This window comes from Glycine soja, chromosome 17 (genome assembly GCF_004193775.1).
Source record: "Glycine soja cultivar W05 chromosome 17, ASM419377v2, whole genome shotgun sequence".
In the NCBI taxonomy this organism is placed as follows: Eukaryota; Viridiplantae; Streptophyta; class Magnoliopsida; order Fabales; family Fabaceae; genus Glycine; species Glycine soja.
In genome coordinates, this window is record NC_041018.1 from 33,556,621 (window position 1) to 33,580,951 (window position 24,331).

The 24,331-nt window shown below is 35.4% G+C and overlaps 2 protein-coding genes and 1 pseudogene across 6 annotated transcripts; 2 read left to right on the top strand and 1 right to left on the bottom strand.

Annotated features, from left to right (window-relative positions):
* Positions 1 to 5,462: 5,462 nt before the first annotated feature.
* On the bottom strand, positions 5,463 to 8,922 carry LOC114392537 (photosynthetic NDH subunit of subcomplex B 3, chloroplastic-like). Of its 3 annotated transcripts, none has more exons than XM_028353704.1 (6): positions 8,620 to 8,922; positions 8,258 to 8,371; positions 7,213 to 7,266; positions 6,757 to 6,814; positions 6,320 to 6,382; positions 5,463 to 5,869 (listed from the first exon to the last, which is right to left on the bottom strand). In XM_028353704.1, exons 1-6 carry the CDS (start codon positions 8,773 to 8,775, stop codon positions 5,772 to 5,774), a joined length of 543 nt encoding a protein of 180 aa, XP_028209505.1. In that variant the 5' UTR covers positions 8,776 to 8,922; the 3' UTR covers positions 5,463 to 5,771. The 3 variants fall into 3 exon arrangements, with proteins under 3 accessions (XP_028209505.1, XP_028209507.1, XP_028209508.1); XM_028353706.1 differs by having other exon boundaries at positions 6,752 to 6,814; positions 8,620 to 8,921; XM_028353707.1 differs by lacking the exon at positions 6,320 to 6,382 and having other exon boundaries at positions 6,752 to 6,814.
* A 2,579-nt stretch (positions 8,923 to 11,501) lies between these two features.
* Positions 11,502 to 15,787, top strand: LOC114393698 (pentatricopeptide repeat-containing protein At5g11310, mitochondrial). 3 transcript variants are annotated; one of them, XR_003662577.1, is made up of 3 exons: positions 11,502 to 12,307; positions 13,240 to 14,819; positions 15,373 to 15,787. XR_003662577.1 is itself a non-coding variant. In XM_028355101.1 (2 exons), the coding sequence occupies exons 1-2, from the start codon at positions 11,665 to 11,667 to the stop codon at positions 14,463 to 14,465; spliced, it is 1,869 nt and encodes a 622-aa protein (XP_028210902.1). In that variant the 5' UTR covers positions 11,502 to 11,664; the 3' UTR covers positions 14,466 to 14,919. The 3 variants fall into 3 exon arrangements, 1 of the variants encoding a protein (XP_028210902.1); XR_003662576.1 differs by having other exon boundaries at positions 13,240 to 14,787; XM_028355101.1 differs by lacking the exon at positions 15,373 to 15,787 and having other exon boundaries at positions 13,240 to 14,919.
* Positions 15,788 to 18,148: 2,361 nt separating this feature from the next.
* On the top strand, positions 18,149 to 22,195 carry LOC114392762 (annotated as a pseudogene).
* The last annotated feature ends 2,136 nt before the right edge of the window (positions 22,196 to 24,331 follow it).

The following is a 24,331-nucleotide window of genomic DNA, read 5'->3' on the forward strand; positions in this document are numbered from 1 at the left end:
TTCTTTGTAACCGACCAAAATTTTGGGGTCAGGATCTTTTTCTTGGGATGATATTCTTTTACTCTCATTCCAATTCAATGTAAGATAATCAAGTTAATCATCTAGATTTATTTTTATATATTTGACTTACTACTTAAATTTAATCTACCTAAAACCTGTTTAGCTAATCTCTCTTAAGAACCAAAGTGAGATATAAGAATGGTAACTAGAGGCGGTAAGCCACAAGCCCAATCTTCTCGGTGACCCAATAAGGCCCATAAAATCGTTTGGCCAATTTTGAATAATGGGGCCTGATGGATAATTGGAGGTAAGGCCAGAGTCGGACATAGACCAGATCGCTGACATGGAACTGCACATCGCGACGGTGGCAGTCAGCATGAATTTTCATAGCAGCCTGGGCCTTAGCTAAGCGGCGTTGTAGTTTGTTGTGCAATTCTTGTCGGGTCAACACTATAGAATCAGCTGCCTTGATTGTGGAAGACCCAGGGAGGTATTGTGGGAACGCTGGGGAGGTTTACCATAAGTAACTTCTTAAAGGAACATGCCTGTGCCGTAATGAGTTGATGTATTGTAGCTCCATTCCGCCAATGGAAGGAATGAGTGTCAGAGAGCAGGGCGGTCATGCACGAATGATCGGAGATATTGCTCGAGAGTCCTGTTAAGGACTTCTGTTTGGCCGTCAAACTCCGAATGATATGAGGTGCTGTATTGGAGTTTGGTGCCACTTAGCCTGAATAGTTCGCGCCAGAATTGGCGGAGAAAGATGGGGTCTCTATCTGACACAGGCTACGGGAGAAACCATGTAACTTGTAGACGATGTCGATGAAGAGGCTGGCAACCTTGTGGGCGGAGTATTTCGACGGCAGTGCCCCAAGATGGGTACCCTTAGAGTAGCAGTCAACAACCACCAAGATGGTGATGCACCCATGGGATGGCGGCAGTCCCGTGATGAAGTTGAGAGTAAGATCCTCCCACAAAATTGAAGGAATTGGAAGCGGTTGGAGCAGGCCGGCCGATTTCTTGCTCTCGTACTTCATGAGTTGGCAGATGCGACACTCCGATACCATGCGACGAACATCGCGGCGCATAGTGTCCTAGAAGAAGGTTTCTTTGAGCCTTCGCAAGGTCTTAGTTTCTCCCATATGGCCTCCAAGTGGCGTGGAGTGAAATTCATTCAACAACATGGGGATATAAGGATTATCGAGTTGGAGCCAAAGCTTGCCGCGATATCGAATCCATCCCAAGTGGGTAGAAAACTCTGGGTGAGCATCAGGTTGTTGCTGAATCGTATCGAGAAGGTCTCGATAAGCGGATGAGTTGACCACAGAGTGTTTGATGTCGGCCAAGCAATCAAGAGTGGGGATAGAGAGAATGAAGCATTGTCCCGGTGGCACAATGCGTGAAAGGGCATCTATCGCGATGTTGCCGGTGCCGGAATGGTATTGTATAGTATAATCATACCCCAGGAGCTTGGCCAAGTATTGATGTTGTTAAGGGGTTTGTATCACCTGGTTCATTAAGTCTTTCAGACTCTAGTGGTTTGTGATGATAATGAAATGGTGGTTGAGGAGATAGTGCTGCCATTTGCAAACGACAGAGGTGATCGCATGGAGTTCTCTAACGTAAGTAGAGGAACGTTGGAGCCTCGGGCACAGGAGTTGACTAAAGAATGCTATCGGGTGTGCTCGCTGAGAAAGGATGGCTCCCATTGCCACACCGGAGGCGTCGGTCTCCAAGCAAAATGGAATAGTGAAATCCGGCGGAGTCAACAGCGGTGTCGTGGTCATGACTTGTTTAAGTTTATCGAAAGCACCTTGAGCTTCATCATTCCAATGAAAATTGTCCCTGCAAAGGAGATTGGTCAAAAGGGCTGCCAGAGGTGCATATCCATGTATGAAACGCCTGTAGAACCCGGTAAGGCCAAGGAATCCGTGAAGGTCAATGGTGTTTGTCGGAGTGGGCCAGTCCAACATAGCAGAAACCTTGGATGGGTTTGGTGCGACACCAGCAGCAGACACGATATGAGTTAAGTACTGGAGGCTGGCTTTGGCGAAAACGCACTTAGAGGCACACAGGAAGAAGAAGCCTTGGGCGATCGTGGCAAAAACAGCTTCCAGATGCCGGAGATGATCAGTCCATGAAGGGCTGTACACCAAGATATCATAAAAAAAAACAGCCATGAACTTGGGGAGGAAAGGCTTAAGCAACTCATTCATGGTGGCCTGGAAGGTTGCCGGAGCATTGCACAGCCCAAAAGGCATGATGCAGTACTCATAATGGCCGTTGTGGGTGCGAAACACAGTCTTATGGATATCCTCTTTCACCATTCGAATTTGGTGGAATCCCTGGCGTAAGTCTAACTTCGAGAAACAGGATGCCATGCCCAGCTTGTCGAGGAGCTCGTCAATGGTAGGCATAGGGAAGCAGTGTTTAATGGTAATAACATTGAGGGTGTGATAATCAATGCATCAGCGCCAACTACCATTCTTTTTCTTGGCGAGGAGCACAGGTGAGGAATAAGGGCTATGGCTGAGTCTGATAAGTCCCGAGTCAAGCATGGATTGAACTTGTTTCTCGAGTTCGGTCTTTTGGCTGTGTGGGTATCGATATGGTTTAACTATGATTGGTTTGGAATTAGGGGAGAGGTGGATATGGTGGGAAATTGGACGGACTGGAGGGAGCTGGGTTGGTTCGCGGAGAATATGTTGGAACTTATCCAGGAGGGAGGACAGGGTTGTGGGTGGCGGACGGTCATCTGAAATTAAGGTGGGGGAGGTGGTTAGGGATGAAGGTGAGGGTGTGGTGCGGAGGTGGAATAGGGCCGAGACCGCCTGGGTTCGTAGCATGCGTTTCAATTGATGGGCTGAGGCTGAAGGTGGTTTAGTGGGAATGTCCGCGACAATGTGAACCGGGAGGCCCATGTGGGTGAAGAACATGGAGAATGAGGTGTAATCGCTAGTGATTGGGCCCAATTCCTTCAGCCATTGGACACCCAACACAATATCTGCTCTACTAAGCGCTAACCCGAAAAGGTCTGTGATAAACCTGTGCCCTTGAATCTCAATGGAGACCTGAGGGTAGCGGCGGGTACACTGCATGACTCCGCCGTCACCAACCATAATCGAGAAAGGGTCTATCGAGGTAGAGGGAAGAGCAAGAAACTTAGCGACATGGGATTGCACAAAATTGTGCGTACTACCGCCATCGACAAGTATGGTGAGGTGGTGATGGTGGATCGTGTCGTACACGCAGAAGGTTTCAGGGACAGGCATGCCGGAGAGCGCGTGCAGGCTCAATTGGGGCTGAGAGTCGTCTGAGACTGGTGGCGGGGAGGGGTCGCTGTGTGGTTGGGGCGATTCGGGTGGTCCGGTGGGGTGAGCAGATCCACGTCATCTTCCGCGATTAGGAGGTGGATACGGGGTTGGCAACGATGCCCCGTCAACCACTTTGCATCACAATAATAGCACAGTCCCTTATCGCGTTTGATGGCGATCGCCTCAGGGGACAAGCGGCGGAAAGGCAATTTGGAGGAGGGTGTGGTGGTTATAGGCCTTGTGGCTGGTGGTGGGTGGGGTAAGTGGCTCGGTTGCTGCGACGGCGGTTGGAGAACTTGTCTTCCTGGAGCTTAGCCAGGGCCACGGCTTGCGGCAAGCACATTGGTTGCAACGCTTGCACCTCACGGCGGAGCTCTAGCGACAATTCATAAATAAAACAGCTCATCAACAACGGGGGAGACAGCCCGATAACATGATTAGCGAGGTGCTCGAACTCCGCCAGGTAGTCGTTGACAGTGCCTCGCTGTTGGAGTTTGAAAAGCGCACCATGTGGGTCGTCGTAGTACGACGGGGCAAAGCGCGACTCCAAGGCTTGAAGCATGGTCGGCCATGATGTCAGGAAGCCATTCCTGGACATCCATTGGAACCAACAGAGTGCAAGTCCCTCCATATAGAAGGACGCCACAGTGATACGCTCTGCATCAGGAATCCCTTGATAATCGAATAATTGCGTGATTTTGAAGATCCTCCCGAGAGGATCTTGGCCATCGAAGTGTGGGACTTCAAGTTTCATGTGTGGTCTGGAAATGGTGTTGGGCGGTGGTGAAGGGGGTGGTTTCGGTGAGGGTGGAGATTCGGTGAGGGCTGCGAGTCGATCGAGGACCGAATCGAGCTTGAGGTTGAGGTTCGCATTGGCTTGGGTTAGGGACTGCTGGTTTTGGGATAGGGTGGATTGATGCTGGGTAAGCTTGTGGATGGCCTCTTCCAGTCGCTCAATGGAGGTTTGGCGCGTATTATGTTCTGGCATAATGGCAGGTCGGACCAGAAATGTTAGGGGTGCAACTAACTAAAGACACTAATATGCTACTGGTAAAATTCTTTCTTGCTGATTTTATTTCCTTATATGGTATTTATAAGAAAGGATAACAAGCTGTAAAACCACATGTGGGCCAGCTAGGCTGTAACAAACTAAAAAGGAAATAACAGAAGGATAATTCTCATAACAGAATGAAAACAGAATGATGATTGAATATTCAGCAAGAATCCTTGGTGCGCTTCAGACGTAGTCTTCGTAATGGGCTGGCCTCTTGGTAAGTCTCTTGGGCCTTCCATCAGCTTGTGTCCTGTTGCTATCATATAACCTCTACGAGTGTGAATGAACTGTATGCAATTGCTTTAAATAATCAAAGTAAAAGCTTTGTCACCTACAATATAGGAGTCTCTGGTATAGATCCTCCTCAGTGTCCCCTTCAAGCTCCGTGTCCTCAAAGAGATCATCATGGGTCCAATTTCCTTCTTGAAAGAATTGCAGTGAAACTCTTCTCAAGACTGAAATATTTGCCATTCCTATATTGAGGTCATACCACACACATATTCTTAAATCACGAATCAGAAACACAAGTTCTGCACTAACTTGCCATGGCCGAAATTTCCTCCCCTTGAAAAATATCAGTTTGATGGCATTCAATGAAACAATCAGGGATGCCTATTATGGCTATTGGAGCAGTACCAAGTGAAGACAGTGTGACCTTGTCCCACCTTTGTGCCATCTAATTCAATGGCGTTATCAAGTATATTAGCACACTCTTGCCATGTAGAAGCACCAATTTGGCACAAAAATGCCACTTTGTTAAGGTTAACAAACAATATTTAATGGTAGGACTAAAAATGATGGATATAATCATTTTTCAAGGATCATGAATTTCTACTAAATCAGTCAGGAACTAATTTGATGGACAATTGATTTTTTTATTAGGGACCCTATTTGGAGTATTGTACTATGACTTATAAAGGGAATTTTCAAATACTGTCTATTTATGCAGATTTCAATTAAGTAAAGAAAAAAAAAACATAAGGAGAAATAAGAACAGAAATTTTCTATACAGATTTAGCTCAATACTCAGGCAAAGATCTAGCTCACTGTCTAGCCATGAGAGAGCTGCTGTGGTGAAGGAACTCACTCATCAATTTGTTTGAAGAAAAAGAAGACATCGTTTTTTTGGGAATTGCACATCAAAGATAATGTGTCATTTGCACTCTAATAGAGTTTCTTTGATAATGTATCATGCATTGATGATGTAAACAAATTCAAAATTGCTTTGATAATGTATACTCCAAAGATTTGTACCCTAACCTAAAGAATTGAAGCCAAGTGGCAACCATTACAAAACATGAAGGGAAATTATACATTACAGATATCTGCAAGATTCCATTAAGAACCAAAGCAAAAGTTTTCATAAATTTATGATGCATGGATCAATGATTTGTAGTGTTGCTTCAAACTGTGTCAAATTGAGGAGGAACATATGGAGCTCTTCTTTCTAAGCATCCATGGTTTACTACTTCTTCCACTGAGGAATCCTTTGAACAGCAACCTAAAAGGCCACCATAGCAAATATATTAATCCACTAGACCTATTGCACATGAGGAAAACCAATCTTAATTTTGAAAGCAATCATTACTTGAGATCTCAATACTTTTATGCCTCATTCTTTAAGACATCTAAAAATAGAAAAAGATTCCCTTCTCACTAAAATTCTTCTACTTTAAGTTGAAAGAGACAAGCAAATGCAAATTTACTTTCTACATGCTATAATTGTCTTCATCATTGATGGTCCCATTATAGACTTCATATAGGAAAATATATGTTAATGGTACTTGTGGTGAATTGGCATCCAATCAGATTAAATTATTATAAAATCAATTAACTTTTTATTTAAAATATCAAATAAAAGTAGATCATGATCATGGTATATGCTGTGCTCTTACACTCGTGACACCACTCTTGCTACACACAGAACACCTACTATGATTTTGTAAGATACCTTGCCAGAGTTTTCTTTGTTTCCAACAATAGTTTGACAAGCCAGCCTCCAAGATTCGGGTTTCTGTTTAAAATGGCGAAAGCTTAGAAGATCATAAAATTTCAAAACTTACCATCATATCACCCTAAAAAATTAAAAGGACCTTTCTAAGAAGCTGGTTTTGCAAATAAAAAAAAAGGGCTATAAATCACCAATTCCTCATTGTTCCATTGGATAAGCTGAAAGTGCATTCAATTCAATAATGTCGATATCAAATGACTTTCACTGAGATTATGAAATTTCTACAGTGGCTTAGGATAGGAAATTTTCAATCAGCTAAACCGTGAATCACAATTCAATCAACTCAATTGCAAATTAAACCAGTTAAAATTGAGTCATGACTTGAACAAAGTGTTATTGTATATGTGAGTGTGAGAGGGAGAGAGAACATGCCTTACTAAGATATCTGAGTTCAGTGTTTGTTCTTTCATTTAAAAGATCCTTTCCTTCAATAATCTGCAACAGAAGAATCAACATGTACTTGCAATTAGAGATTGATGAGTACATTTACTTTGTAAAGAACCCTAGAACTATATTATTGTGAAAAACTCAAGATCGAAGATTCATGCCTCAAGATGTTATGCTTATTAATTGACCAAGACAAACTAAGCTTGCGTGTGTTTAGAAGTTAGAACACTGTGTATAGAGTTGAGAAAGTTCATTTTCAATCAAATGATTAATGAATGAGCCAACATTACACACAATATTATTAATGAATTAACTGAATTTTCAAAATTAGTATCGTTCTAAAGATTTTACTTACAATAATTATTTATATGTAAGAATTAAAGTATTTTCTTTAACACATTGTTAACATGGGGACATATAAACATGAGAACAACACAAATCCTTACCTCTACTATGCATGTTCCGCAGCTACCACCTCCCGCGCAGTTCATCAGCTTCCCCTGTTCTTGATGCAGTTAAAACTAGTTCCCAACAACGACATAATATGATTTAAATATGTACTTGATACTTATAACTATATTAAAATTTGATTTTAATTCATATAAAGTTTGAGTTTTTTTAATAATAAAGAGACTATTTTAAACTAATTAAATAAATAGAGGAGTCAAATTAATAATTTAGTTTTTTTAAAATGTAATTTCGATACTCAATTATCTTATAATAAGTTGACTAAAGTTACTCTATCTAGAAAACATGATCTATAGTAACAATCAAAAGTCAAAACTCATTTAGAGGGACCAAGTTGCTATATATAAGATCTATAATAACGATCAAAACTCAAAACTCAAATTTATATAAAAAAAAAAACTTCACTTAAAAAAAAATAGAGACAAATTTAAACTTAATAAATAAAAACAGAGTAAATGATCTGATTCATTAGAATTTTAAGGAAGAAAAAACTTGAATGGCACATAAGATTCAAATACGAATTAGAAAACAACATTAAAAACTCCATTAAATTTAAACTGACACAAGTTAATCTACATGGTTGATGAAAATTCTAAAAGCTTAAACCTTTTAAGAATACATATTAATGCATTCAATATACTTTAAAGAGTTTAATATTTATGTATTTCTAGCGTAAATTTATTTATACTATAACCGATTAAAAATTATTATAAATACAATTTTTTATATAACTATTATAAAGTAAATAAATTTATTACACATGATAATATAAAAACCTTTACAAGTGCATAAATTATTTATTCTGTTTTTAATTACTAAAAATATATAAACATGAAATAACTTTTATATTTTTAATATACTAACAAATATGTATATTTTTTTCTTAGGAAGCACTTTTTGACATTTATAATAAATATTAAATAAATAAGAAAAAAAACTACTACATAGTAGTTGAGATTGAGAATCTGGTGCAAAAGATGTTAGTGGTTGTGGTTGATTGAAAACATGTGGTATGAGACTTACATAGGTGGCATAAAGCTCGATCTTGTTATCCAACATGATGTTCCTCAACAGCTTCTCTCCGCTTATTGCTTTCACTCTCTCCACCGGGTACGATCCATCACTTCCCGGTTTTGGCTTGCAACAAGAAACAAAAGTTTCACATTTTTCATTCATTCATTCCACACTTCAATTCTAACTAACTAGCTAGCTGAATTTTTATGCTACATTGGAAAAAAAACAAAGTACAAGCACAAATGTGAAATGTATTGCTTAAACTTCATAGGTAGGAATAAGATTAGTTAAATGATACTCTGATATCAAAGGATTTAGCTCAGTTGGTCCCTCCTATCATGTTTAATTCTTACGAATAAAAAAAAATATACCCCGATGAACTCGAGCTCTATTTCTGGAGGAGATTCCGGCGATGAGGCGGCGGCGAAAATGACCGTGTTGGGCTGCCGCCGCCGGGGAAAATAGATGGCCGGATTCCGGGCGTCGGCGGCGAGGGAAATGGTGGTGAATATACTCATGGAAGCCATTGTTGTTTCTGTTATGGATGGTTCGCGCGCGCACACCTTCTTGTTCCTAAATAATCTTTCTTTCTCTGTTTTTATCTTTTGTGATGTAAAATAGTGCAAACTGCAAATGGCCAATGAGACGTGTGTTTTGTGTAAATTTGGAACTTTAGGTCGGGTTTCTTATTTATATTTGATATATACTCTCTAGAACTCGCTCTGTCTTACCAGGCGAAATAAATATAAATTCCAATTTTGAATAGATTATTGAAAAATTTCATTGTTATTTGTTCACTATGGAAAAAAAATAGTTGTTTTAACGTTATATTTTGGTACACTAAAAAAGTTTTATCAATTATATCATTAGACTAAGGAAAATCGAACTTTGGTTACTTAAATAACATCTTGAGTTTAAATTCAAAAAAAAATATTAAAAAAAGAAACTCAATAAAAGTGGTCAAATAACTTTTTCAAAAAAAACAAAAATTAGATATTAACAAAATTAGTAAATATTTTTACACTTATAAGATATAGTTAAAAAAAATACTGCAAAAATCTCATTGATTAGGACCATAGGTTAAAGATAAATTATAAAAAATATACTACTTTAACTCATTAATTGATATGTCTTTTAAGAATAAAATTGTGAGAGCAAGGATGGAATTAGCTTAATTTTTATGAGAGGGCCATATGCAAAGCGTAAATAAATAAATAAATATTTTAAAAATTAATATAAATTAAAATTAATCAATAAGCAAAAGATGCACCATTACTTATTCAAAAACATAAATTAAAACAAGAAGTTAAAGGAAGAAAGTTGAGCTCGACGATGCTGCAAAGAAATTGGTCGTTATGGAAACAAATTTTGGTTTATAGGAAACTCCCAAATCATTGGTTGCAATCTAAAATCTAGTTCATTACGAAAATTGTTTATATCTTCAGGACAAATCTTGGGTATTTTTGGCTGACTTTGCTCTCTTGTGTTCATGAGATGAAATGTTAAGGTTGGATGTCTCAAATATATAAGAATCTCTTGGGACATTTGTATATTTTTTAAACAATTTGTCAATTGTTTTCATTTACTCATACCTAAAATAATAAATTAATTAGACATATGACTTAAATATTTTTAAGGTTTAAATATGTTTTTATTTTTAATAAATATTTAATTTTTGTATTTATTTTCTAATAATTTTTTATTTATGTTGAGTTTTTAATAAAATAACATTTTTTATTTTTATATTTGATATTTTATTTTAATTCTTGATAAATTATCGAATTTTTATATTTATTTTCTAATGAATTTTTATTTTACGTTGAGTTTTTAATAAAATAATACTTTTAATTTTGATTCTAGATATTATATTTTAGTTCTAGATAAATTATCGAATTTTATGTTTATTTTTTAATAAATTGATGAATTTTATTTTATTCTTAACTAATAACAAATGAAAAAAATTATTAAAGAAAAAACATAAAATCACCAATTTATCATAGATTAAAAATAAGTGTTAAGGACACAAAAATAAAATTAGTTTTTATTATGAATTTAACACGAAACAAAAATTTATTATAAAGAAAATGTAAAAATAAAATATTTATTAAGAAAAAAAAACACATTTAAGTGTGTTTTTAAAAAAGTCACAAAATCATTTTTTTTATAATAACCAACCATATTTTTTCTTAAAAAGGAATGAGATATATACAAACACGGTTAAGGTTGTAGTTTTAATATAATGAAAAAAAACGTAGGAATTTATTTTAATAGAATGAAAAATTAATGGGCTTAAACTTTTTTTGCTTTCTAGAGTATCATGGTCACGTACCCAAAAAAATAAGAAACAAAAACTAATCTTTTAAGTATTTTCATGCCTTAAAACAAGAATATCTTCCAATCAAGTTAAAGAAAAATCCCTTCCAATCAATACACATTAACAAATATCAATAACTTATTTAAAGGGTATTCCTTATATTATATGCACGTGAAGTAATCTCAATAAATTGTTTTTGAAACTTAAAACTAAAACAAAGTCAAACAAAATGACATAAAATCTAAGATGCATAGAGAAATCCATATTTTGTGTTGAAAAATCTGAAATGCATGTGGAATGCTTTGATGGTTTATTAAAGCTAAAACAAAGTAAAGTTTTTTAATATTTGGATAACATTGAAAAACATTTTTCGAAGTCTTTTTAAAGAAACTTGCCCAATCAGGTAGCTAGTCTTAAAATACTTTAGAATTCGAGATTTTACTAATAAGTATTATAAGATTCTTCAACACCAGCTCAAGGAAATGGAATATTTGGTGATGAGGTTGGAGTCTCTGGTGAAATTATGCATCTTGAGTTTCTATAAAACAGGTTTGGTTAACTAAATTATTTCTACAAAACAGGTTCAATTAATCCAATTATTAAAATGAGGGAAAAAAGGTATCATGGTCGTCTATTATGATGTTTTCCTAATTATTAATCTATTGACATGAGTAGATATTGCTTGAAAATCAGTTTTTCTTTTCAAATAAAAAGTAGTTTTATAAAATATTTTGGATTTGAAAAGCAGTTAAAAACTGATTCATTCTTAAATTAGTTCAATATTCGTTCAGAACCAGTTCTCTGATTCTTTCTTGAAATGTAGGTTTAGACTATCCTATCTCAATCTAAACATGCTCTTAATTAGTGTTTCGTAGGGTGAAATAAAAGTTTTTACTATTTATTTCACTTTTTTATTATTCTCTTTAACGTCTGCAAATGCAGGATAAGTGCATAAAAAATTGACACCAAAATTGCAGCGACAAACTCCTAAATGTCCCATACGGTCCAAAACCAAATATTAAACGACTCGTCGTAAAGAAGCACACCTTTCCCTTTCCCTTCATTTCATCGTATTCGTGTTCGCAGTGTCTAAACTAACCCAATGCTCTCTCGCTCTCTCAGACCTCGTCACATACTCTCCTCCCTCCGTTCATTACCCTTTACCCTAAACCCAAACCCAAACCCTAACCCTAACCCTAACCGAACCCCTCCAATCCGAGCCTCCACACACCGTCCCTTCTCTTCTTCATGGCTGTCCGAACCTGGAAACCCAATCATCCAATGGCCCTCACTACCCCCACCAAAACCCACTCCGAACCCAAACCCAAACCCAAACCTAAACCCCACACCCGACCCTCCCTCTCCCAACCCAAACGCTCTCTCCGTCATCTCCAACCTCTTCGCCGACCCTTCCCTCTCGCCCGGCCCGGCCCTCCACGCCGAGCTCGACCGGGCTGGGATCGAGCCGGACCCGGCCCTTCTGCTCGCCGTGTTCGATCGCTTCGGCTCGTCGCCCAAGCTGCTGCACTCGCTCTTCCTCTGGGCCCAGACGCGGCCCGCCTTCAGGCCCGGCCCCAAGCTCTTTGACGCCGTAGTCAACGCGCTCGCGAAGGCGAGGGAGTTTGACGCCGCGTGGAAACTTGTTCTCCATCACGCCGAGAAAGACGGGGAAGAAGAAGGAGAAAAAGAAAGGTTGGTTTCCGTTGGAACCTTCGCTATCATGATTCGGCGCTACGCTCGTGCAGGTAACGGAAAATGGTTTGGGATTTAGGGTTTCAATTTGTTCAATTTGAGTCTGGTAGTTTTGCTAATGAAAAAACAAAGGACTTAAATACATTTGATCCATTTAATTCAGAGTCTTTTTTTCGTCCCTGTAATTTTTTTTATTAGTTCTCGTAAAATGTATTTGTATTGTTATTTTTGTGTTTAAATTGCTTTAGGTAATAAAAAAAATAAGTGTTTTAAACAGTGAAAAAAATACTATTTAAAATACTTTAAGAACTAAAAACAAAATATGTTTATTTTGTAACGAAACAAAAATTTGCAGGATGAAAATGAAAAAAAAAAAAACTCTACCCGAAGTTTCATGCACAAAAAATGTATTTAAACCTAAAAAAAAGAGCTTCTTTTATAAGTTTTTTACGCAGCTAATATAAAGTGTGTTGTGTATATTTTGGGTTTGATTTTGCAAACTGAAATTTACTTGGAGTTGGTTTTCTTAACATGATTTCACTCATAGTAATAAGTGAGTTTTTTTTTTTTTTTTGTGAAATAGTGATAAGTGAGTAACTTTGATTTATTTTTTCAATTTTTTTATTTGGAAAGTAAATTTGGTTAGTGTAATTTTCATACACTATTGTCAACCAAATTGACTTTTAAAATAATTTTTATTGAATTTACCACACATGCCTATTTTGCGTTTGGTTTTAGGATGATTTTTGTTAATGCACCTCAGAAGCAACAAAATATTGGTTTTGCGGTTGGGTAACAAAAGCATGCAATTTAGGTTTTCAAATTGTTGAATTTAAATTTGGTATGTTGCAATACAAGTAATGATGAAGTTCTTGCCAATATGCTTATGAATTTTGATAACTCAAATATGTAGTTTTTGTCCAAAATTATTCCGTTTCTTTTTTAATGATGAATTGTTTTTTTTTTTTTTTTGAAAAAAAATCAGGTATGTCCAAACTTGCAATTAGAACATATGAGTTTGCCAGAAATAACAAGTCAATTGTGGATTCTGGCTCAGAAATGAGTTTATTGGAGATATTGATGGATTCACTTTGTAAAGAAGGGTCTGTGAGGGAAGCTTCAGAGTATTTCCTTTGGAAAAAGGAGTTGGACTTAAGTTGGGTTCCTTCTATTCGGGTTTATAACATAATGTTAAATGGATGGTTTCGATTGCGGAAACTCAAGCAGGGAGAGAGACTTTGGGCAGAGATGAAGGAGAATATGAGACCCACTGTTGTGACATATGGTACCCTTGTGGAAGGATATTGTCGAATGCGCCGTGTCGAAAAGGCACTTGAAATGGTTGGTGATATGACCAAAGAAGGAATTGCACCAAATGCAATTGTGTATAATCCAATAATCGATGCACTGGCCGAAGCTGGAAGATTCAAAGAGGCATTGGGTATGTTGGAACGTTTTCATGTTTTGGAAATAGGCCCTACTGATTCAACATACAATTCTCTGGTAAAGGGGTTTTGTAAGGCAGGAGATCTTGTAGGTGCTAGTAAGATTCTTAAAATGATGATAAGTAGGGGTTTCCTCCCAAGTGCTACCACTTATAACTACTTTTTTAGGTACTTTTCAAGATGTAGAAAAATCGAGGAGGGGATGAACCTGTATACAAAGTTGATTCAATCTGGTTATACCCCAGATCGGTTAACTTACCATCTTCTGGTGAAGATGTTATGTGAAGAGGAGAAGTTGGACTTGGCAGTTCAAGTTAGCAAGGAAATGAGGCATAATGGATATGACATGGACTTGGCTACGAGTACCATGTTAGTTCACTTGCTTTGCAAAGTGCGTAGGTTGGAAGAGGCTTTTGTGGAATTTGAGGACATGATACGGAGGGGTATAGTTCCTCAGTATCTGACTTTCCAGAGAATGAAAGCTGATTTAAAGAAACAAGGTATGACTGAAATGGCTCAAAAACTTTGCAAGTTGATGTCTTCTGTTCCCTATTCTCCGAATTTGCCAAATACTTATGGTGAAGTCAGAGAAGATGCATATGCACGAAGAAAATCTATAATTCGGAAAGCCAAAGCATTTTCTGATATGCTGAAGGACTGTAAGGACCCTAGTGAACTTCGTAAGCATAGAAGTTCATCAGAAAATACTGTCTCAAGCACAAACAGTTTGATAGAGGATATTGAGAGAAAAAGAAATACAGGATGAACTTCTGCGATCTCAGTATCAGCTGGGAGCAATTATGGACAGTTTGAAGCACATGGGAATCAGTTTGCATTTATTCACATTTGTTGAAAAGAATTTTGCTGTATTTCCTTATACAATTTGTACGCATCAAAGCAACAGGAAGTGGATCAGTGAAACGGATTCGCTGTTGTCTACAACAGCATCTGCTACCAGTGTTCGTTGTACAGAAAATAACTTCTAATAGCCAAATTGTGGATATTTATCAATGAAGATAACAACAACTGAAGTTATTTCTAGCCATTGGAGCTCACAGTAAATTGCTTTTAACGTGTTCCATCAAAAAGTTGGTACAAATCCCTGTAATCTTCATTTTTGGTAAAAATCCTAGTAATCTTCTGATGGATCAAACAGGGGTCTGTTTAAGTGAAAATTGTGATTGTATTTTATCTGGCTTATATTTGTATAATTTTTGTCATCTAATATGCTCATCTTTACCATATATAAGGAGAGCCTATTAAGAATGGAGAACAGGTTAGGATTGAAACACCTGATTAGGTGCTTTTTAAGAAAACCCCAGATGCTATCAACCAAACTGTTCAGTTTTGAAATGAAATCCTCCCCCTTCATCCTCCCCCTTTTTAAGAAAATCTTTCTAAAAATATTTTAGATAACAACAGATTAGACAATTTCATAGGTAAAATATAACATGATCAGAGTGAGTTATGCGAGAGCTGTGTTTTCAAAAAAACTGGTTCAAAGGGGGCTTGTAAGAGAGCTCCCCCAAAACTTGAGCATTAGAAATTCCATTTATCAGATCATAGATTATTGTTTCTTGTAAGAGCATGACTTATCCCAATTACACATTTAGATATGAAGGCTAATAGATCGCCTTAAGACTTGGAAATCATGGTTATTTTATTCTATGCAGGAAAGTGTCATCTATTTTTAAGTCGGAACTATTGCTTCTAGCCTACCACTGGGGATCTGTATTGAGGGGGAGGTCAATATCCACTGCCATGAACTTTCATCTTCATCCTTTTAAGCATCATCATATTCCTGAGAAACTGGCTCGCTGGCCTATTTTGGTTGGGGGTATACTCTTAACCAACCTCTTGTGATGCTCAGTGATTTTTTGGGTTATCAAGTCAGTTTGTATACTTTTTTAGCTCTAGTTATATAAGCCAAGAGGCAAAAAAAAAAAAAAAAAAAAAAACTACCAAATACTAATTTATTTAGTATGATCATAGTTTGTGCTCATGAGTTATCCTTATATCATTTGACGAGTATCCTTATATCATTTGACGAATGCCAACGTAGCATTACTTGTGCGAGATGTTTTTTCATATCTTCGGGTTTTTTTTTTTCCTTTTTTGGTTCATTTTTCATGATTTACTATATATCTAGCTTTGACAGTAACTTGTGTCTCTTAATAAAATGGTTTAGTATTCAAATTTTGGTCTTAGACATGAAATATCCTGTGTTGGAAGGAGAATACCATCTTATGTGTATTTATGGAATGATTATTTCGTACCAGTACTATGCTCAGAAAAAAAAATTATTTGATTTTCATTGTTTTGTTGACGTTAAATATATTTTGGAATATATGAGGTTGAAAATAAAGTGAGTTAAGTTTAGGGTGGGAAGGGGATGGATTGAATAAAGTTTGAATTGAATTATGATGATGGTTAAAATTACTTTTTTTTAAGATAAAAAAATTCCTTATTAATATATTTATCATTTGTTAAAAATATATTAAAAAATTAATCCATCTATAATATAATAAGAATTATTTAATCCATCAATTAATTAATATTATGGATAGATAGTCTATACATTTATTTAAAGTATATTGTACTTAAAAGTATTTTTATAAATTAAAGTCCAACGTGTGTATGTATTCTTATACTAAAAATTGTAGAGTCCAATGTCCGACTCTTATGACTTATGTTAACCTAAATTTATTTTGGATTATTCAACTTAACGAATTATTAAGAAGAGTATAATTTCCATGCACTAGTGAGCAATAATCTGAAAATTGAATTGGATTGGTTAGTCCAACTGAAAAATCAGCGAGTTCGGTCTATAAATAAATCAGAGAACCAGTCTTCAAAAAACCAGGTTAAAGAGTAAAAAATTAGTAAAAGTTTAATTCACAATGGATCAACGCGTCGTTGACTTGTTTCTTACAAAAGCAATTGAAGAATCAATTTAAAGTATTTTCTTAATGAGAAGAAAAAAATTTGATAAGGTGGTTCTTACAAAAACTGAAAAATCAAAATTTTTCTTCTTCTCCAATTGATAGTGGCATGGAAATTACTTAGAGTTAGTATCACCACCATCCATCAACCATGTTGTTCTTGCTTTTTTTTTTTTTTTTTTGTCTTAAAAGGGATCCAGAGGGAGGGAGAGGGTGGGAGAGAGAACTAAATCATAATTAACATGTTAAAATTTTGTGTGATTTCATATACTAATTGTTTTTTTGAGAAATACTAAAACAATAGTTAATTGCCTATAAAAAAAATTCTACGTAGTTAATTGGATCATTCTTCGTCACTTTTCATGACTAATTTTTCCATTATTTTGATTAAAATGTGATATTTGCACATTCTGACAATGATATTTTTTAATTCAAAAAGGGAGATCTGACGATGATTTTAATTGAACGTTATAGGGCTTTTTATTATCATTGACGTGCAACATTTACACGATGAATCAAACAAGTTAAGTTATCGGTCACGTGACTTGATTCACTATTTTGCTAAAAAATTAATTTTTCGTTGAGATTTAAGTAAATTAACAGTGAAAATTAATATTCAGAAGAAAAAAAAATTAATTCATCAAATTCACTGTTAATTTGATTCACTATTGAATCATAAGAAAAAAAATTGATGAAAAACACAAATATTATTTAACTATTGAAACTTTATTTTCAATAACTCTTCTTTAAATTTGTGACATCAAATTCTAATAAATAATATTTAATGTTTTTAAATATAATTAATGAAACTAAATTATATTAATTATTTTTTTAACATTTTAATTAGTGTAAAAATTAATTAATTTTATTTATATTTTAAAATGGAAAACTTGTTATAATAGTTTATCCGTAAGAGTAAAAAATATGTATTTGAAGAAGATTTATAACAATTGACAATTTGACATAACATTATTTGTGACATGAGCTAAATTAAATAAAAAAAAATTAAGAAAAATTACTAAAACTTAAAATATATTTAAATAATAAAAATACTAATAAAAAATGTATAAAAAATGAAAATACTAACTTTATTAATAAAAAATAGACTTAATTATTGTTTTAATTCTTGAATTTTTTAGAGGAGTATTTTTTTAGTTACTGAAATTTAAAAATAATTTGTTTAGTCTTTAAATTTTGATAAATTAATCTTTTTTATCTCTTGCCTAATAAATTAACACTAAGTGATTGTGATGATTTTTAACAATGATTTTAAAATAAAAATTCTAACGACTAAAGAATAAAAAAAATCAATTTATAATTGTTAAAAATCTCAAAAGTGTCAATTTATTATTTAAGAGACTAAAATAACACTTCATCAAAATTCAAAAAAAATTATTTTTAAATTTAAAGACTAAAAAAATAAATACACGTATCAATATCAAGTTGAAATAATAATTAAATCTAAAAAAAGAACAAACCAGATAAGACATGCCCCCATTAAATTCAAGTCGCGCTTTCTTCCCTAGTCCCCATTTCTTCCCCTCTCTCTCACCCACCCTTTCTTCCTAAAAGACCTTATTCTCCTTCTTGCTTGCTTGCACACCCTTTCCTAGATATCAGCATTCTGTTCCTCTCTCTCTCTCTCTCTCTTCAGAGCAGAGCAACACTAGAGGCAGCCATGAAGACTAACTTGAAAATACAATGGCCGTGTTAAAAATGGCTCAGCATAACAATGCCAACATTAACAACATTGTGAGCCAACAACAGCAGCTAGTGAAGCCAATGTTCCATGACTTTCTTGGCATCAAGAACAACAACCCCATTGACTCCAATGTCCTTTATGCCCCTAATCTCCACGTCACCTCCTCCTCCTCCTCCCTCTCTTCCACCACCGTGTCCCGCGGCGGTGCCACCTCCGACCTCGCTTCCGGTGAGTCAGTTCCACCCCCCATTTGCTTCAAAACACGATCTTTTCCTCTCCCCCGCACACCCCATTTGCTGCATTTTCGTGGCACGGGTTTGGATTTCTCATTGGAAGCCACACTCGTTTACTTGTGATTTTTGCTTCTTGTGTCAGTTTTCATCATTCACTTGTTTTGTGTTTGTTTTGTTCTCTATCCACAGTTTCTGTCTTAAGGCCCTCTTTTTGGAAAAGAATAATCATTTTTGCAATAAGTATGAGAAGAAAATAAGAAGGTAAAATATATTTAGTTTTTCTCCTGAGTTATGATTAATTTTTTTTATGTATTATTAAAAATAACTTTTGGAGAAGATAAATGAGAGAATTTCTTCAAATTTACTTATAGATACACAAATTTTAACTTATGTTTACATTCTTGTTTTCTTCTATCATAAATTCTAAATGCTTCCAATAAGCTAAATGCATTTTGAGAAGTTTATCCAAACAAGGTGTTAGCGGAGTTTTAGTGAGGCCAGTTAGTTGGGTTCTGTTGGTCTTCCTTTTCTCAACAAAGTTGAGAGTTTGACTGTGAGGATTTGCTTCTTTTTTTTACTTATTTATGGAAAATTTCCTTCTCTCTTAACCATTCATTCAGTGTGTATTTAGTTGGTAGGAGTATTTTCTGGTAAGTTTTGTAAATTTTTACTTTCATTCTTTCTTTCTTTGTTTTTTTTTTTTTTATATATATATATAATGGTTCGATTCTCTGCATGATAACTCTTATTTCTATAAACATCTTTTGATTTAAAAACGTGAGCAGGATAAATGAGTCTACACTAGGAGTTTCTATTGTTTAATCAAGTGCATTGGATAACAAAACAATGATGATATCAATTTTTAAGTGTTTTCAATTTTTTTTTATTTGTGAGTGTAATGCTTTTTGTTCTTAATCAATTTGATAGAAAGACAGGTTGGAAATCATCTTGAGGGAGTTCCATTCTATGGCGCAAGAAGCAATTTTTCTGGCATTGAGATAGGCAACAGGACTAGTGGGAAACAAGAGAAATAATTCTGATTCCACTTTTATTGGTTCCTCTAGAGATTCCTTCCAAATGGTCCCTGATTCCCTTCAAAATTCACATTTGATAAAGGTCCCCCACATAATTCTTCATCTTATTCCTTCATACAACCAAAATGGAAACATATTTTGCTTCTGCTTTCTGTTATTTGATACTTGAGTTTTGTTTTGATACAGATGCTCCGAAACGCAGCTGGAACGGATTGCCTTAGATGTCCTAATGACGATGAAGTGCTCCTTGGTATGCAGTCACTGAAGCCAGCTAGTGGTTTTCAGATATTGCAGCCTCCCACTGGCACTAAGAATGATGTCAATAAATGGGAACAATCTATTCTCATGAATGTTGGCCATTCCATGCAGTATCTACCTCATGGTGGTCAAATACTGCTTTTTATGGACCAAATAACTTCAAGCAAGATGAGGGATACCAATGCTGGTTCTTCATTTATCTCTCAGTTAGCTGCTGATGAAGGGTCTAGAACCGGAATCAAGAGCACTGGGATTTTGAGTTCCATAAGCACAATCAATGCAGTCACTGAGAAAACTTCATCTATTCTTGGTGGCATCAGACCAAAGCCTGTGACTAACATAGACCCAGAGTCTTCCACACCTTTGAAGTAAATTTTATTAGTATAGTTTCCCAATTGCCCTTTACGTTTTTACCTGGAAAATGGATTTTATGCATTTTGGTATTGACTGCAGTCGATGTGGGTCAGCATCTGCCAGCTGTCAGATCACTATTTTTTATGGAGGTCAAACTCATGTGTTTGATGATGTGGCCTAGTAAGGTCTGTTCTATATGTTAGTGAGGCTCTTCTGTTTATTGCATATAGTGAAATATGGACTGAAATTAGTTTTATTTATATTAATAAATAATGTAGGAATGAAAACTTTATTTCAGAATTTAGTCTCTGATTTAGAACCATGTCTTCTCCTGCTGCCTGTGCTCAATTTACAATTCTTGCTGGAAAAACTTTAGTGACCTATAGTATGCATGACAACTACTGGACCATACCATAGAAAATGATAAATATGGTTGCTTTCTCTGGGTATTTGAGATCCTGATCTCTCCCAACAACCAGATTCCTATTTCCAAAATACAAGCCACCCTCCTCTCTAGCTAATGATTTCTAATACAGAACTTCTTTCTAATAGATTTGCTATTACAGAACCAATTATTTTCTACCACATATACTCCTAATAGTTAGCTACCTCCAATCCATTAATGGAACTAACTTGGATTTTAGTTCCCATCAGGATCTGATAGATTGTATATTCTAAATTGTGGCTTGGTTTGACTTTCTACAGTTGTTACTCTTCAATATATCTGGAATAGACATGTGTTGTAAACAATGTGGACTGTATAAGTTCTCAAAATACTAATGAATGGAAATTTTGTTGTACACTACTCAGGAAAAGAATACAAATCAGTATTTTGAAGGATATATCTGGCATTCTGTATTTCATATAACAAAATTTTCCCAATTTCTTTTGTTTGTTTATATGTGGCAGTGGCATTGGCATTTTTACTGTTTCCTCATCTTGAACTTTTGAACTGGCAACTGTTCGGTGTAGTATTGTGCTTTTAAATTAAAAGTTAGCAATGGACACTTGAGTGACTTGACAATTGACATATATATCTACTTCTCAAAGATGGTGGTAGGTATATTGCATAATGATCTGCTCAAAGATGGATTCTCAACTTCAAATTACCTCTATATGTGGTGCATTTTGGGGAGCATTTTGTACGGAAATATGTTAGTGTACATTGAGTCTTGTCTGGTTTTACTTAATGGTGTTTATCAATTTTAGTATACTAGTTTGCACAATAGCTAGGTTTTAATATGATACAATGATGTCTTTGTAAGTATGCAAGTGCATATGGGTTGGCATAGCCTTCAATACCTCTATAACAAAACAGTTATTATGTATGTTGACTATGTTCAAGTAGCCAGTGTAGTCTCGTGTGGTGTCATAACTTCTGCATGCTCTCTATTAAGAAGTGTATTCAATGAAATTAGTTTTTATACAAAGTTGTAAAGCTAACTAACTAACTAATTTTGTGAAGCAACAATGTGGAAGATAACTGTACAGTGCCAACAGCTACAACAGGCACAACAATATGATTTGGTAAAGTGATTGTCTTATTGAACACTATTGACAAGCAACATGAGTGCTAGCACCTGAATCAACAAGCCAGCAATCACGAAGGAGATTAAAGGAGGAGGCAGACATAATCATACCATTAGAATCACCATGATTCTGATGGGGAACAGTGACATTTGAAGTTTGACCCTGTAGGAGACTCATCAACTGGTTGTACTGCTGTGCTGTAAGTTGAAATTGTGATGGAGAATCCTGGCTCATGGAACTCAAAGAGACTTGATTCACTGACCTAGAAGAAACTTGATTGGCTGAATTAGAAGAAGGCTTGTTCTTCTTGTAATTTGGTGGATAACCATTTTGTTTATAACATTGTGCTTTAGTGTGACCCTGAATTCCACAATGAGCACAAATAGGATGATCCTTTTGTCCACCTTTATTCTTGGAATCAAAACCATTTTTCACAGCAAAAACATGAGAAGTTTCATGTGAAGCAGATGTACCAATCTCTGTTTTTCTTCATGTACAACAAGAGAAAAAACTTGAGTAATAAGGGGAAAAGAATCCATAGAGAGGATTTGACCCCGAATAGAAGAATAAGCTTCATTAAGCCCCATTAGAAAATGCATAACATACTCCATCCGATCATAATCACACCAAGGTTGAATCCCATCACATGGGCACGAATGAGCAGGTTTGAGCTCCAAGAGTGATTCCCAAATTGAACGCAATTTTGCATAATAAGATGAAACAAACATAAAACCTTGTTGAAGTGAAACTAAATCACATTTCAGTTGAAAAATCAATGGACCATTGTGTTGCTCAAAACGCTCCTTTAGATCATTCCAAATAGCTTTTGTTGAAGAACAATGTAGAACACTAACATGCATCTCCTTTGAAAGGGAATTTAGAACCCAAGAAGAAACGATATTATCATTGTGATGTCAAAGCACATAGTTGATGTGACCAGGAGGAGGTTCAAGAATGGAACCATCCACGAAACCAAATTTCTTTTTGCCAAGGAAAGCCATCTTCATTGCCTTTTTCCATGAATTGTAGTTGTCACCAGATAAAGGATGAGAAACCAGCATCAAACTGGGATTATCAGAAGGATGAATCAGAAATGGATTGGAATCATTCATGATAGCCATGGGAGAATCCAAAAGAAAAACTTCAAAGAAGATGAAGAAGCTTCAAAGAGAAGCAAAAAAAATCAGAGAATGCAGAAAATTACAACTGATACCATATTAATAAGTGTATTCATTGAAATTGGTTTGTACAAAGTACAGAAAATGAGTTTTTATACAAAGTTGTAAAGCTAACTATCTGACTAATTTTGTAACTACTTTTAACTAATTCTAACTGTCACTTCTAGCTGTTTGATAACTAACACTAACTTTAATACTCTCTGATGTATTCAGGCAGATGTTATAATGGGTTTAGATGGGTCAAATGGCGGATCTTGGTCCACAACATTCTCAACCGAATCTTTTGTAAAGCTACACCATTATAATAACGCACGAAATGGAGAAAATGAAATAGTTATAGTGAGTAAAATGTATCACTCCCACAGGATCTTAATGGGAGATTTTCTATTACCAGTAGTTCTAGTCATGCCATTGGGCCAGGTGATCGACTAACTACTCCAACAGGTAATCCCAAGTTCCCTACCTTTAACCATCATATCATACTTCATGAAAATGGCGTTGACAAAAGTACAAAATCTTTGTCTTCAAAAGCATGAATACTGATCCCTTCCTATATGTCCTCCTTTCCTTGAACTAAAATTTTCTAATAGGTCTTGCATAACCCAGGTTGAACATGATTGTGGTTGTGACATGATTCCTTAAAGGAAAATGCTAAAGGCACTGGTTAATGATTTAAAAATAGATTTTTTTTATTGAAAAGTAAAGCATTTATCATATTGGAAATACACAAGTTATTTAACATTTACCATTTAAAGTATTTATTTAAAATTCCTCAGTAAACTAGTATCCTCCCCTAATTAGCATGACCCTTCATTAAAAATGTTTTTCTTCTTTGACATCAAAGTTTCATTTCTTTTGAATTGTTCAGTTTGTTATTAATTGCTAAACAACTAGTTGTAGGGGCACATCAGGGAAGTATTGTAGCTAAAGATACAAGAAATGTGATTCAACAAGACAATCCCAATTCTGAAGACAAAAGAGCACAATGATCGAGTTAGTCTAGAAGGGTTTATCTGTTTATTAGAATGCTTGAGAGCTTTCTTTCTCTGATTCTGATCTCTAATTTGTATAATCCTCTCCTCTCGTCTAATTTTTTGTTGATTTTTTAAACCTTTTTTAATATTTTGTCTATATATTCGTCTAATGGATATATAATATAATCCACATTATAATGAGGGGGTGTATTTTTTTAAAAATTACATATGAATATGTTGAGTGTGTAGATTCCCCTTCCCCCCGCCTAATTTTGTATCCCTTCCATAATATTAATTATTAATTTTTTGAATAAATTGTCCTTCCCTAGATCTTAAATCCGCCACTATGAAGGTCTTTCAACTTAGAAAATGTCTTATGTTGCAGTTCCCAAACACTTGTCAATATCTTTGTCAAAAAAAAAAAATC

What these genes read in the sequence shown, in the direction of transcription:
- LOC114392537 (XM_028353704.1), bottom strand. Translation starts at nt 8,775, where the DNA reads ATGGCTTCCATGAGTATATTCACCACCATTTCCCTCGCCGCCGACGCC. An exon ending in TCGAGCTTTATGCCACCTAT is followed by an intron (nt 7,267 to 8,257) that starts GTAAGTCTCATA and finishes CATCAAGAACAG; the next exon opens with GGGAAGCTGATGAACTGCGC. An exon ending in CACTGAACTCAGATATCTTA is followed by an intron (nt 6,383 to 6,756) that starts GTAAGGCATGTT and finishes CATTTTAAACAG; the next exon opens with AAACCCGAATCTTGGAGGCT.
- LOC114393698 (XM_028355101.1), top strand. Translation starts at nt 11,665, where the DNA reads ATGCTCTCTCGCTCTCTCAGACCTCGTCACATACTCTCCTCCCTCCGT. An exon ending in TCGGCGCTACGCTCGTGCAG is followed by an intron (nt 12,308 to 13,239) that starts GTAACGGAAAAT and finishes AAAAAAAATCAG; the next exon opens with GTATGTCCAAACTTGCAATT.